This window comes from Bos indicus x Bos taurus, chromosome 26 (assembly GCF_003369695.1).
Source record: "Bos indicus x Bos taurus breed Angus x Brahman F1 hybrid chromosome 26, Bos_hybrid_MaternalHap_v2.0, whole genome shotgun sequence".
NCBI classification, from domain to species: Eukaryota; Metazoa; Chordata; class Mammalia; order Artiodactyla; family Bovidae; genus Bos; species Bos indicus x Bos taurus.
The window spans coordinates 25,735,804-25,751,170 of record NC_040101.1 but is presented as its reverse complement, the minus strand read 5'-3'; the positions used below and the strand labels follow the sequence as shown (position 1 = coordinate 25,751,170).

At 41.0% G+C, this 15,367-nt stretch overlaps 1 protein-coding gene across 3 annotated transcripts in view; it reads left to right on the top strand.

Moving 5' to 3' along the window:
• Window positions 1-15,367, top strand: part of SORCS3 (sortilin related VPS10 domain containing receptor 3) — a 633,894-nt gene that overhangs the window by 577,789 nt on the left and 40,738 nt on the right. For all 3 annotated transcript variants that reach the window (XM_027529080.1, XM_027529079.1, XM_027529078.1), the window contains 2 exons: window positions 10,290-10,403; window positions 14,033-14,204. In XM_027529080.1, the coding sequence (XP_027384881.1) occupies window positions 10,290-10,403; window positions 14,033-14,204 (286 nt within the window). The remainder of the gene's footprint in view (window positions 1-10,289; window positions 10,404-14,032; window positions 14,205-15,367) is intronic.

The window sequence follows — 15,367 nt, the reverse complement described above, 5'->3', positions numbered from 1 at the left end:
TCAAATCTCAGTATGACTGGCACTGTTGGAGCACTCATACTTCAGCAAAAACCGCAGCTCAGAAATGCCTTCTGAGACCATCTAACCTCACCCCTACCCTGGCAGTCTCAGGCATATCACCCTGTTCAATTGTCATCTTAGTATTAATCACAAATAGAGAGATTGTGTTTTTTGATTGCTTTATAATTTGCCTGTCTTTCCCAAGTAGAATGTAAGTGCTGTGAGTGCAGGAATTTTTGACTTTCTTTATTTTTGTATGCTTAGTGCCTCCCCAGTGTAAGGACAAAACAGTTGTACAGTGTTTCTGAATGTTGTTTCTTTTAGGAGAGGCAAAAACCTTCCCAAATGTGGGAATGAGTGATCTCATTAGTAATTGCAGAGTGATTCCATGCTCATCCCAATTGGATGAATTCTTTCTCTGTGTCATATTCAAAAGCTGAAGTTCAGTTTATATATTTTCATTATATTAATTATAGGTTAAAAGACAAATCTAAGGGCTTGGGTAACAGCCTATAAACATGGAAGGGGCAGGACTATGACAGAGGTGCATTAGGGTTTTGTTATTGTTGTTGTTTGGTCACTAAGTTGTATCTGACTCTCTGTGATCCCATTGACGGTGGCCCACCTGACTCCTCTGTCCATGGGATTTCCCAGGCAAGAATACTGGAGTGGGTTGCCATTCCCTACTCCAGGGGATCTTCCCAACCCAGGGATCAGACCTGTGTCTCTTGCATTGTGGGTGGATTCTTTACCACTAAATGGTGTCTAATAGCTAAATTAAGTCCATATAGGCACAGAACAGCTGCCCCTGCCCAACAGCCTCATGTCCTTCATTCTCATTTCATCCAGCTTGTTTCTTGATTATGTTTGGGAATCCATCTTTCATTTCCTGCTTTCTACCAGGACTATACTGGTAACAGCAAGCAAAGTAGACAATCATGACTGCTCCCAACCTGCTCTTCATCCCTGCCTTGAAAAGCTTGACTTCAGGAAGAATCATCTGAATGGACTGTGCTAAGTTGAATTTAATTTGAATGGCAGGATCCTATCTGTGGTATTTTTGACCCTTTGGAAACAAAGGCTATTTTCATACTTGGGAAGAATAATTTTAATTATTCACCATAATCCAGAAGAATAGTCATAGCAGTATATACAGTGGCCCACTCAGATTTATGGTACATGACATATTGATGTCATCCTGAGTATTCAGAATGTCAACGTCAGCCTTTCTTGTGTCCTTCTGCAGACTGACTCCACATCTTTCTGTATGTCATGCCACATTTTCTCCTGTGTCTCTCTGAGTTGTTAGACCCTCACCCATTTGGGGGAAACCTCACAGTTGAAGGAAGAATTGTAACATAAATATTTTTCCTTCAGCAATTACTTTAATATTTACTAGTCTGGAAAAAAAAATATCCCAGCTCTGATGCTCAATTTCTGACCTTAGGAAATTTTTTAATCTCTACAACTTCACATCCTGGGCTATAAACTGCAAATGAATAACATGTATCTCATTGGGTCCTAGGGAGGAATAAATGAATTCATATTCATCGTTAATGTGAATAAGGAATTTATCCTAATGGTGTACATAGCTTTTGCTGTTGTGGTTATTCTTAGTCTTATACCCCAGGGTTAAGTGGTCCCCATGGTATTTTTAGCAAGTAAACTAGAGCTCATATATCCATATAAGCACTATGTTCAGAGTTGTACCTTTGAGTGTTATCCATTTATTTCAGTGGTGATGGCTTTGCTTAAACTATTTCTAAATGCTTCTTTGGAAACTGCCGTCAAAATGTATCTATAAGTGAAGAAGTGGAGGAAGGGAGCCCTGCTCTATGGTTCTCAGCTTGCCAGTGCAAGAACCACCTGGACCTAACACGCTGTAATGTCAGTGTCATTACTATGGTATTTTAATGAGAAGAAAATTAGCATCTGGAATATAAATTACTTGACTGCGATCACATAATCTGGGAGAGAAAGAGATGAGGAGCAAAAGCAAAGCTAGCCAAATTCCACATTCTCTTCTCTATATTATGCCATTTCTCAAGAAATCAAACAAGTCTTTGTTATTTTAGATTTACTTTATTTTTCAAAAGAAAGAGTCCCCAAATTTGATTATTCTAAAATTGAAACTCATCCTCAAATGATTTAGGTTAACTCCTGGTGATGAGGTTTAATATAGAATGTGCCATTAACTCTAAACCAATGCCAAATTGAATAGTTTAGGCCATTGGTACTAGAATTGTAAAGTCCATGGAGTTGCAAAAGAGTCAGACTTGACTTAGCAACTAAACAACAATAATTAGAATTGTAATAAGTATATGGCATTCAAGAAGACTTTATAGAATTCTAAGAGGAGATATATAAGATATTATACATTTGCCTTTCTATAGCCAATCATGCCTCATTAAAAAAAATTTTTTTTTTATTGAAGGATAATTGCTTTGCAGAATTTTGTTGTTTTCTGTCAAACCTCAACATGAATCAGCCATAGGTATACATATATCCTCTCCCTTTTGAACCTCCCTCCCATCCCACCCCTCTAGGTTGATAGAGAGTCCCTGTTTGAGTTTCCTGAGCCATACAGCAAATTCCCGTTGGCTATCTATTTTATATATGGTAATGTAAGTTTCCATGTTACTCTTTCCATACCTCCCCCTCTCCTCCCTTCTCCCCGGGTCCATGAGTCTATTCTCTATGTTTGTTTCTCCACTGCTGCCCTGTAAATAAGTTCTTCAGTACCATTCTTCTAGATTTCATATATATGTGTTAGAATATGATATTTATCTTTATCTTTCTGACTCACTTCGCTCTGTATAATAGGTTCTAGGTTCATCCACATCATCAGAACTGACTCAAATGTGTTTCTTTTTAAGGCTGAATAATATTCCATTGTGTATATGTATCACAACTTCTTTATCATTCATCTGTAGATGGACATCTAGGTCGCTTCCATGTTCTAGCTATTATAAATAGTGCTGCAATGAACAATGGGATCACACCTTATATTAAAAAGAAAGTAGAAGAACTTGAGTCTGAGATAAGACAAACAAACACACAAGACTTCAGGCTGGCTTAGTTGTCACAATCTAAGAGAAAAAGCAAAAAAAAAAAAAAAAAAATCATGTGACCTAATAAAGTATTTAGGCACCACTTTTGAATATGGCAAAGAGAGTTTGCTTTCTGAAATTTCTGGGGTTTTTTGCTGTTATGATGACGTCTTGGACAAGGGGCTGAATATTTATTTTTTCTTTTCAAGTCAACTTCAGTAAGCATAAGTGTTAGTCATAAATACAGTTTTTCCATCAAAAATAGTTTGTCATTAATGATTGTGCTGGAAAATCCATGTATGGCAATAGTTTCATAGTCCTGCTTCCTTCTCAAGCCTCCTTCCTACCAGGAATTGTTAGCTAAAAAATATGAAAAGCCCAACTTGGTTAGCATAAGCCTTTATGCACATTCTACCTAGCTGTTTCCCTAAATCAGATCAGGTAATGTTCACTGGACTGGTCCAGGCAACTTTTAAATCTGAGAGACAGCAGGGAGTGGAGACTTGGGAGGATGCCAATGGATGCCAAGGATGGAGAATGCCTTGATTCTGGTGAAAAAGTTAAGGAGTGCAGCCTGGATTCACAAAGCAAAGGTATTTTCCACTTGTATCCCTTCTCTAATTGAAGAAGAAAGGCTTTATAGATTCTCAGATGCAGTTATTTGTAGGGAACCATTACCTGGGTTCAATCCCTGGGTTAGGAAGATCCCCTGGAGAAGGAAATGACTACCCATTCCAGTATTCTTGCCTGGGAAATTCCATGGACAGGGGAGCCTGGAAGGCTACAGTCCCTGGGATAGCAAAGAGTCAGACATGACTGAGTGACTAATGCTTTCACTTTTCATTGACTTTTGCTACTCTCACTTCTATGCAGAGTGGGTATCAGTAATAAGTATGCAGTTTACATAAATATGGATGTTTCTACTTAATAGCCTCATAAATCCCCCAGCCTCAGGTTTACTGTAGAGAACCACTCTGAAGCATCCTCCATTGTGGTACTGGTGAGGGGCTAGGGGCAAATCCTCCCTGAGAAGTAAGCAGACTAGTAGGTAGTCAGAAAACAGAGAGTAAGAGGTCTCCTCTCAAGTCTTATGGAGTCTCCTAGGAGGTAGTTGACCCCTGGGAGGTCCAAGTGCATTTGTTCAGTGAGAAACCCGTGTGGACTAGAAATTATGCCTCACTATTCTCTTTTATTACTCATTCATCCAACCACTCTCACAGCAGAAGTTTTGCTGAGCATCTACTATGTGCCAAGATTTTTAGATGGATAATCTCACTTAATTTCTCAACCAGAAGGACAGTCTGTTATTTTAGACATTTTGTAGGTGAAGAGATGGAGATACAAAAAAATGTTAATATATTTACTCAAAATTATAATAGTCTGACTCCAGAGTCCTAAGTCTCAGTATGTCTTAGTGTTTATCTTCCATGCCCAGAAGGTTCCAGATCCACAGAGTGCACTTATCAAGTGGAAATGTAGATGAGTGAGGGGAAGAGTCTTGGATATGCCATTGTACATAAATTCAGTCATGTCTGAAGTCTACTCAACCTTGTTATTCTGCGTATAGAGTCCAATCAATTGTATTTTTTCTATAGATAGCACATTGTAGAAAAATCAAAGATATATAAAGCAGAGTTATTGGATGCAAAAAAGCATGACAGCAAATAATAAAGAGTATAATTGGGTGTTGAATTTCATGATCCAGACCTATGCTGTACAGTATAGTATCCACTAGCCACCTGTGGTTATTTGCATTAAGATTAAAAACAGCGAAGTATTCATTTCTTCAGTTAGCCATGTATTGGGTGCTTAATGGTCACATGTGGCTAGTGGTTACCATATTGGATAGCACAGACAGAAAGTTCTTTAGGACAACATTGGTCCTACCTGAAAGTATTGGGAGTATTCAGAACAAAGAGCCCACCAAAGACTGGAGTAATGATGGAAGGCTTCCTGTAGGAGGTGGTGATAGAGCTATGTAGACTTGCTGCTAAGTAAGTATGAGGAAAATGAGCAGCGTATCTAAGAAAGCAGTTACATGAAGGCTGTTGATGCACAGAGGGGTAAGGGCAGATAGGTAGCTTGGTGTTAGATTAGGAGAAATACTTGAGCCATGATTGTTTGGTTTTTCAAACCATTTATGAAAATGGTTGGGATATAATTATCTTTCTATTTCTATGGCTGTATTTAGGCTTATGCATTACAAAATGATTTGTTTATTAGTCCATTGTTTTTGTTGTGATTGCTTCTCTTTGCTGAGTGTTCATGCTGTGTCTGCTAAAAACCTCTATCTGACCCCAAATCAACCACACTCTATTGTCTCCTAAAATGAGACAGAGACATTTGTGAAATACTCATCCTAGAGCCTTAAATCCAAAATGGGAGACTGGAAGAACTGGGGATCAGTGAGTCTTGATGGGACTGTGCATGGTCTGAGAGTAGGATACTCCCTACCCCTGGGCCAGCAGAGACCATGACTTCTTGGCCAGCTCCAAGGGGCTCAGAATGACATCGGCCTCAAAGCTGGCTTAAAACTCAGCATTCAAAAAACTAAGATCATAGCATCCAGTCCCATCACTTGATGGCAAACAGATGGGGAAACAATGGTAACAGTGACAGACTATTTTCTTGGGCTCCAAAATCACTGCAGATAGTGACTGCAGCCATGAAATTAAAAGGTACTTGCTCCCTGGGAGAAAAGCTATGACCAACCTAGATAGCATATTAAAAATCAGAGACATTATTTTACTGACAAAGGTCCATATAGTCAAAGCTATGGTTTTTCCAGTAGTCATGTATGGGTGTGACAGTTGGACCATAAAGAAAACTGAGTGCTGAAGAATTGATGCTTTTGAACTGTGGTGTTGGATAAGATTTTTGAGAGTCCCTTGAACAGTAAGGATATCCAACCAGTCCATCGTAAAGGAAATCAGTCCTGAATATTCATTGGAAGGACTGATGCTGAAGCTGAAACTCCAATACTTTGGCCACCTGATGTGAAGAATTGACTCATTGGAAAAGACCCTGATGCTGGGAAAGATTGAAGGCAGGAGGAGAAGGGGATGACAGGAAATGAGATGGCTGGATGGCATCATCAACTCGATGGACATGAGTCTGAGCAAGCTCTGGGAGTTGATGATGGACAGGGAAGCCTGGCATGCTGCAGTCCACGGGGTCGCAAAGAGTCAGACATGACTGAGAGACTGAACTGAACTGATAATTAAATGCCTATTTCATGGGCTTATACTAATGCCAAGCCAGGGGTCAGGAGTCTCAGTTATCACCTTTGATTGACATCCCAACAGCTGTGTACAATCTTTAGCAAGTCATTTTTTCTCTTTTTCTTCTCCTTTCCATTCTGTGAACTGAGGGGATTGGGTCCCAGTAATACTAGTGTCCCTTTTCTGACATGCAGAAACTGTTTGATTTCTGAGCCTTTCCTTATCTGTCCCCTCTCTGGATTGTTTGAGGCTTCTCTCTGGGTGGGATTTTGAGGACACACACGCCCCTGGAAATGGACAATTTTCCCCTAAACTTTTAGAAGTTCTCAACCCATTTACAGTCAAAGAAGACACAGAGGTGACTTACTTCTTAAAGAAAACTACATGTGTGTTTGCAGAAGCTGTGGCAGCTTCCTTTCCTGAGGCGAATCGAACTTTCTGGCACATTCTCTCCAAATGTCACAATTCAAGAGAAAAACACGTTTCCCTAGGAAGCTGGAGCAGCAGCTGGCCCTGCTTATTTGCTGAAATCATAAAAACTTCAGAGCTGGGAGGGGACTTGGATAGGATGAAAGATTTTATTCAATAGTATACATTTAGCAGAAGGTAATGAAGAAAGCCACAGCTTGGGGGCAGCTAGTGATGTTTCCATTAATGTTATTAAATATTAATGTGGTGCTTTTTCTCTTTGGGGCAAAGCAGCATGGCTGATGCGCCTTCTTTAATTACTGCATCACTAACAGGTAGCAGAACTGAACATTACTGCTAAAGATGGTTACACTGAGCAAGGAGCATATGACATTTCTCTCCCTCATAAAGCTGCTTAGGAGAGCACCCTTCCTTCGAAAATTACAAATATTTCTGGGCTGAACAGGACATTCAATAGATTTACCACATAAAGCTATCAGGGGATTTTGTAGTAGTGCAGGCCCATCACAGCCCAAATCCTTCTACAGGTAAATAATACTTTGAAATCAGATATTCAGTACTGTGCTGGAAAATATTTAACTACTGGCTCTCTGGGCTTCCCTGATAGCTCAGTTGGTAAAGAAGTCACCTACAATGCAGGAGACCCCTGTTCGATTCCTGGGTCGGGAAGGTCCTCTGGAGAAGGGATAGGCTACCCACTCCAGTATTCTTGGGCTTCCCTTGTGGCTCAGCTGGTAAAGAATCCACCTGCAGTGAGGAAGACTTGGGTTTGATCCCTGGGTTGGGGAGATCCCCTGAAGAAGGGAGAGGCTACCCACTCCAGTATTCCGGCCTGGAGAATTCCATGGACTACAGTCCATGGAGTCGCAAAAAGTTGGACACAACTGGGCAACTTTCAATTTTCTCGGGAACAAAGAAGTCAATAAACCCTTATTAGTAGTGATTGGGGATTGCTATAAATACCCTCATGATATATGATTTCATGCTGCCAACGTGACATCACTGAACGAAGAATTAGGAAACACAACATGTATTTCTACCATACACAGGTACACAGACATAAATGATTTCAAGAGCATATAATGATTATATCATGACATCTTATATGTAGTATTTATTGCATATAGTAATAATAAATGCAGCAAAATAATGGGGGAATTTCTGTGTTTTAGGTATTATCTTTTGAATATAAGTACAATTTTGTATAAAATTTAAATCATTATTTAAACTATGTTTAACAACCTTAACTAACTCACAAAGTTCCTGGAATTTTAAGTAGGCTCTCATGGGCTGTTAGCAGCTGGCACAATACTAAGTCCATATGAACTCTCAGGGGGCAGATCTTCAATCATTAATTGGGAGGCATGGCAAAAGATTACCTTGACAAACATGTCCCATTCTCCTTTTCTTCCAGTTTCATTTAAACTCGCCTATTGAAGCTGGTCTTGCGCTTCACCTTTTTGTGTAGCCATCTGCAATGACTCGAGCTCGTACTCACTCCACAGACATGTTTTGAGCTCCTGGATGCTTTGTGGTACACACTGGGAAGTTAACCATAGGCTCACAGTCTCCCTGCAGAAATAGACCAATGCAATGGGATAATTAGTGTGATTATTTAAAAATGCAGTGAGAGTACCATTTACCCACTAAATATTTATTCAAGACCTGCAGTGTCTTATTCCAGAGCCTAATATTGCTGAACTAAAACAACAGAAGTAACTGCCCTTTTTTAGCCTCAACGTTTCTCCAAATGGTAGAGCCACCAAGATTTGGTTTTAGAAAGCAAGGATGGCTTCATCAGGCATAGCTATTGAAGGATGTTTAGGAAACTGCCTAATACAGAAAAGGGTAGAGTGCTTCAAAAGCTCCAGGGAGATACCACATACAAAGACAAAGAAGGTCGAAAGATCGGTCTGAGTTTGGTTTGGAGGAAGGTGGTGAGAAGTAGGGTGGGATCAAATCCAGCAGATATTTATGTAATCTCATCAGTCAATCGGTACTTCTAAACTGTACTGCTTCATACTGTGTTACATTGTACTCTGCTTCAGACTGTATTCCTGCCCTTTTGTTGGATTGGAGGCATGGAGTCTTCCTCTCTCCAAAAGACTGAAAACCCCTTGAGAATAGGAATGATGGCTCTTCTTTCACAGGACAGGGCACATACTGAATAATAAATAAATGCAGAATCAAACTTTTCTTCCTCTCTTCCTTTCATTCCTATCCCAGGTGCCCACATAGACAATTTGCCTCTATTTTCACTGATCTTTAATTAAATCATGTCTCAAAAAATATGGGAATAGAAAAAGAAAGGGGGAGTGAGTCAGGAAAGAGTTAATTTCCTATTGTTGCATGTTTCATTAACACTCAGTGAATCGATATTCAAAGGTCCAGATTGTCTGCCTTGTCTTTGGGTTTCAGGAAACCCTTGGATGCTTGACTTAGAAAGACATGACTTCTGCCAAGTGAAGCCACCTTCAATGACCTGGAGTTGGTTGTAGCAATAATGCCTACTTTCTTATTCTTTTTCTACCTTGGCATTTACAATTCTTGGCATTTTATAAAACCTCAAGAAGTAAGGCAACACCATTTACATTTCCAATGGGAGCCCTCTTCTCACACCACACACTGGTCTTTGACTCCCTCATTTTGGAGTGCTGAGGGAAGAGGAAGGGGATCATACCTGACCTTTCTTCATTTTATTATGGCTCGGCTTTTACAAAAACATGGAGAAGAGCTACGGTTTAACTTTTGTGGGTTTTTTATTTGTTTCCTAAAGGAAACGGGGCTTGTGTTATAAATAGTTGGGGAAAGTTTGAAAGTGAATGCAAATGTGTATATGTGTTTGAGAGAGAATTTCAAAAAATATGAAGATAAAATCAATGAAATCCATTTTGGAATAAAGTATGGAACCATATCACATAAATAAATCTTTACTTTTAAAATCATCTTCTTGATTGTCATCCATTTATTTCAGTAAATCCACTGTGACCCAAAATAAGCTTTTAAGCTAATGACATCCCTCACACCCACCCAACCTAGTGTGCCTTACGCATTCACACCTTTTTAAACCTGGACTCTCCATTTCCTAATCTACTATGTCTGGAGAAGGCAATGGCACCCCACTGCAGAACTCTTGCCTGGAGGATCCCACGGACAGAGGAGCCTGGTAGGCTCCAGTCCATGGGGTCGCTAAGAGTCGGGCACGACTGAACAACTTCACTTTGACTTTTCACTTTCATGCGTTGGAGAAGGAAATGGCAACCCACTCCAGTATTCTTGCCTGGAGAATCCCAGGGACCGGGAAGCCTGGTGGGCTTCCATCTATGGGGTCCCACAGAGTCAGACATGACTGAAGCAACTTAGCAGCAGCAGCAGCAGCAGCAGCAGCATGTCTTCTGTACACTGGACTCCAAATGACTGAGTCTGAAAATCTATTTTCAAAGCATGAATTTTGCCCCTACTGGGAATATTTAAAGAATGTGTTTGGCTTTGGGGATGGTTAGAGAGATATATTTGTGTTTATATGTGTTTGTGGATATTTTCACATTTGTGCATCTACAGCAGTATTCAATGTTTATTTTCTGGACAGTGACTATGGCTATGAGAGACACGGAGAGAGCCAGTGTGTCCCTGCTTTCTGGTACAATCCAGCGTCTCCATCTAAGGACTGCAGCCTTGGTCAAAGCTACTTTAACAGTACTGGGTAAGTAATTTACCTGAAGGAACCCCGCTCACCGCCTTCCTATTTCACTGTTCACTAAGTTGGGATCAGAGGAGCATTGCTAGTGAAGCAAGAAAGAACATAGAGTCTGTTTACAGCAGGTGGCTTCTGAAGAAAGTTGAGGGGTTCTTTAGCTGAGCCTAGCTTTTTTGAACATAGAAGAGATTTCTGATTACCCAGATTTCAATGCCTTTTGCTGTTTGCCTCTGAAATATCATAGCTATTATTTTAGTCAGGTCTTCTCTTCTGGAAAGAGATGCCACCATATTTTCCAGACCCTGATGGAAATAAGTTAACACAAGTGGTATGCAGATATTATGGTTCTCTTTAGTGAGAGATGAGCTGACGCTCTTGTGGACCAATGATGGAAATGGAATGAAAAGTCAAAGTCCCATCCTGGGAACCCCTGGAATAAGAAGCTCAAGGCGCACTTTCTGTAATTGTCAAATTATGTATATTTCTCTTTTTGTTACTTATTACTTCCTCAGATGCTTGAAAAAAAAAAAATTTCCGTGATTTGTTGTCATTCCCCTTTACTTTGCCACTTCGGTGACCAAGTACAGATTTGGAAAGCAGATTGGTGGTTGAAGACAGTGTTTTTACAATTTTATGTGCTATGAATCACTTGGGGATCTTGTTAAAACGCAGCTCCTAATTTAGGCGATCTGCAGTGGCACTGAACTTCTTTATTTCAACAAACTCCCACACATTGTTGTCTTTGCTGGTCCCAGCACTCATCTTTGAGTAACAAGGGACTAGAATCCAGTCTCAACTCTTCCAGTGGATGGATCTTCTAACGTCTCACACAAGTTACTCACCATCTCAGTATTTTTACTTTCAGTTCAGTTGAGTTCAGTCGCTCAGTCGTGTCCGACTCTTTGCAACCCCATGAATCGCAGCACGCCAGGCCTCCCTGTCCATCACCAACTCCCGGAGTTCACTCCGACTCACATCCATCGAGTCAGTGATGCCATCCAGCCATCTAAAATAGTGGCCAGAGTACTATCTACATAACTGATGTCTAGAAAGAAGAAAAAACATGATGGAAGAGATGTATCGAGTGGTCTGAGATACTCTGAGACGTATGCATTTTTTTTAGCCAAATATTTGGTTCTTAGAGAACTATTCTTGGGATCTGAGCTGAAGTTTAAGCACTGTTGACATAATTTTATTGTAGATGACTGTCTTGGGAGTTAAGTCACTCAAACTACAGATCCTGCAGACTGAAATTTAAAGACCTGAGGTGTTAGAGAATAAAGTTTGAGGTTTGAGAAAGAGAAATGTAACAGGCATATATGACCAGCTAGGCCAGGTCTCAGCCAGAGCACACCTGGACAGAGCAAGCAGGTAATTGCATTAGTGCTTCTCGTATGATCATGTGATATGTGGACCCAATTTTAGGAAGTTCAGTGTGCCAAAACCGCTAATAGCCAAACAAATAATTCAAGAAGATAAAAGGGAAAAATTACTCTTTTTTTTTTTTTTTTTTTAAAGATTCTCTAAAAATGCCTATACATACCTCTAGGTTATTTAAATGTTGGCTTCTGTTACAAATCATCCACCAGCTGGCCATAGTTAAAGAGCAAGAGTGGATGATATCAAGTGTACATTAAGATGTGACATCCTCTAAAATGTCTATCACATGTAAAGCTCAGTATATTCTAAATGAATAAAGGTCAGCAAGAAGCTATAGATTATGAAAATTTGATTATATAGACCAGTGCTGACTGAAAGAACTATACTATAAGCCACATCAGTTCAGTTCAGTCACTCAGTCATGTCTGACTCTTTGCGACCCCATGAATTGCAGCATGCCAGGCCTCCCTGTCCATCACCAACTCCCGGAGTCCCACCCAAACCCGTGTCCATCCAACCATCTTATCCTCTGTCGTCCCCTTCTTCTCTTACCCTCAATCTTTCCCAGCATCAGTTTCAGCTTCAACATCAGTCCTTCCAATGAACACCCAAGACTGATCTCCTTTAGGATGGACTGGTTGGATCTCCTTGCAGTCCAAGGGACTCTCAAGAGTCTTCTCCAACACCACAGTTCAAAAGCATCAATTCTTTGGCACTCAGCTTTCTTTATAGTCCAACTTTCACATCCATACACGACCACTGGAAAAACCATAGCCTTGACTAAACGGAACTTTGTTGGCAAAGTAATGTCTCTGCTTTTTAATATGCTGTCTAGGTTGGTCATAACTTTTCTTCCAAGGATATATAACTTAAATATTTCTAATTTCCACACTGAAAAATATTTTTAAGTGAAATTAGTTTAATAATATATTTTATTTAACTAAACATTCTTATCATTTCAACGAGCACCACTAACCACATTTTAAGTGCTGAGTAGCCACAGGTGAAAAGTGATTAACATATTCGACAGGGCAGCTCTGGACCCACTGTGAACTCAGTTGGCAATTAAAATAATATGTGTCTACAAGAGGATATATTGTAAGTTCACATTAGCAGTAACTACATATAACATTTGCTTGACATCCTCTTGAGATCTCCTGATGAAGATGTTGGGCCAGTAGTTCAGCAGTACGTGGGGGTCAGGGAGAGACAAAATACCAGGTATAATGGAGAACATATATCATTCATATAGAAATTTGCTTTCAAGGCCACTAGAAGAAGGCAACATGGAGAGACTGGTTAATTACTCCTGACACACAGAGGGAAAGAAGATGTGATGTGATGATGACGATGATGGTGGTAGTGGTGTCTGGGGTGCATTTATTTTATGTGGTTTTACCAGAACATTGATTTTATGCAGCTTTACGGATAGTGATATGCCTGGAAATAAAGTCTGTCATGCAGGTCAGGGCTGTGGGCAAGCTCTCGCCTTGGCTTCACATGCTTGGGTCAGCGGTCAAGAGAGATGCATGTCATCACCGTGCCCAAAGATGCTCTTATCTTAGACGGTCACAGTGTTTATGGGGAGATTTTCCCATGCAGGCTTCTTCTCTGAGACAGTTTTACCACAGCAGGATCAAACAGGAGTTTCACACGTGTGCTTCTGGTCTGGTGTTAGTGATGAATGGGAAATGAAATGTTAGCAAGGAAAGAAAATCTGCTATAAGAGTCCAGTGGCTCCAGAGTAAGAACTAGTAGGTGTTAGGGGATGCGGTGGTGTCCTGGCGGTCAAGGGAAGACAGGAAGAGGCTTCCTGAGGAATCAGAGTTAGAAGAAGGCTGATCTTCTAGCTGCTTTCTGGCCTCAGGAAGGTAGAAACAAGTCTGTCTCTCACAGGGAGAAGAACCTGCTTTTCTTGCTTCCCTAGACCAGTGGGTCTGCCACCTCCTGCCTCGTGCGTGAGTCAGACATTGATTTTTCTTGGCTGGTTTAGACACTGATCTGATCTGTGGTTCACCAGGTAGGATCGATAATAGTGTTTAAAGAGCTGCTCTTCCTGAGATGAAGGGATAGTGGCTTCTCAGCATTTGTTTAGCTTCCTAAATGGCTGTCTTCTCTGGGACTCAGACGTCAGGTGCAACTGTGTGGAATCTCTGTCTCGCTCTTGCTCTCTTGCACACTCTACTGAACGTGCTTCACACAAGCACACACACATGTGATAAACCACACCACTGACAACGATCAATACCCCTTAGGTACCGGCGAATCGTGTCCAACAAGTGCACAGACGGCCTAAGGGAGAAGTATACCGCCAAGGCCCAGATGTGCCCTGGAAAAGCCCCGCATGGCCTCCACGTGGCGACGACTGATGGGCGTCTGGTGGCGGAGCAGGGGCACAATGCAACCTTCATCATCCTCATGGAGGAGGTAGGGGACCCCCTCCTGGGCCTCTGAGGTCAGAACTCACAAATGGGTCATGTCCCACATCCAGATGGGAAGAGAAGAAAGAGCTTGTGTTCCCACTAGTCCTTAAAACAAAGTCAATGGTGAGAAGCACCACTTGTGTGATAAGATGGAAGGCGTGAAAGAGGGCTTGGGATGTTTAGGGACCCTGTTCCCTTCATCCCACAATACAGACCTAGGCCAAAGGGGTCCCCTTGTGTCTGAGCAGGCGCAGATCTGAATATATTCTTTGAGGTACCCCTTTAGGGCCTGCGTCGTTAAAGGACTCTTAATTATCATTAGACTGCATACTATAAACATTGCCAGAATGGAATTCACATTTTTTCCTGTTTGTTTCAGGATCCTTATTTTTTTTCTTTTACCCTTAACCCCACTAATTAGAAAAGCCCACAAGATTTCTAGAGAGTCTTCAAAGTATGAGTGCTTGAAAGTATGAGGATGTGGGAGGGTGATCCCAATCCTCTAAACTTATTTTTCTAAAGAATGTCAAAGAATGTCATATGAGTTGACTTTCCATCAGCTGCCTGCTCCATTAGTTCACATTTTAGGTCATTTGCAGTCTGGGGAGTAAAACCAGACCAGATTCACTCATTCTGGATAGAATAGCTCTGCTGTGTGCTTCTTTGCTTCCTATATGAGTTGTTTCATCTGTTTCCAAACCAGGGAAGTTTTCAGGCACTCCTTGCTGAGGCGCTGGGGCAGGGAAGTTTGCCTGATTCACAAAGCCATCTACGTTTAAATGCAAATTACTGTGTGCTCTTGAGATCTTGGAAAGAGAGCAAAGCAGGCCAGGAGTGTGTCCCCATGCCCCGCCTCTGCCCAACTGTGAATACTTTAGAAATCTTTAAAGTCTGGCCCACACTGACAGGACAGTGAGGGCTCCTTATCCTGGGTTGGCACGTTCTTTAGCCTTTATCCACACTGGGTGCTTAAATTAAAGAACTTTAATATTCAGAGGAGGTTATCATCGCATTCCCACTAGGGAGTTTCCAGGATCAGCTCTATTAAAGCCTTCTCTTGAATGGATGTGAAGAGCCATGATCTTATCCATTTGAATTGCCTTCAGTTCATTTCCACTTTAATTTATATTCATAAACTCAAGGGTAGTTGACATTGTGTTGGGGGCA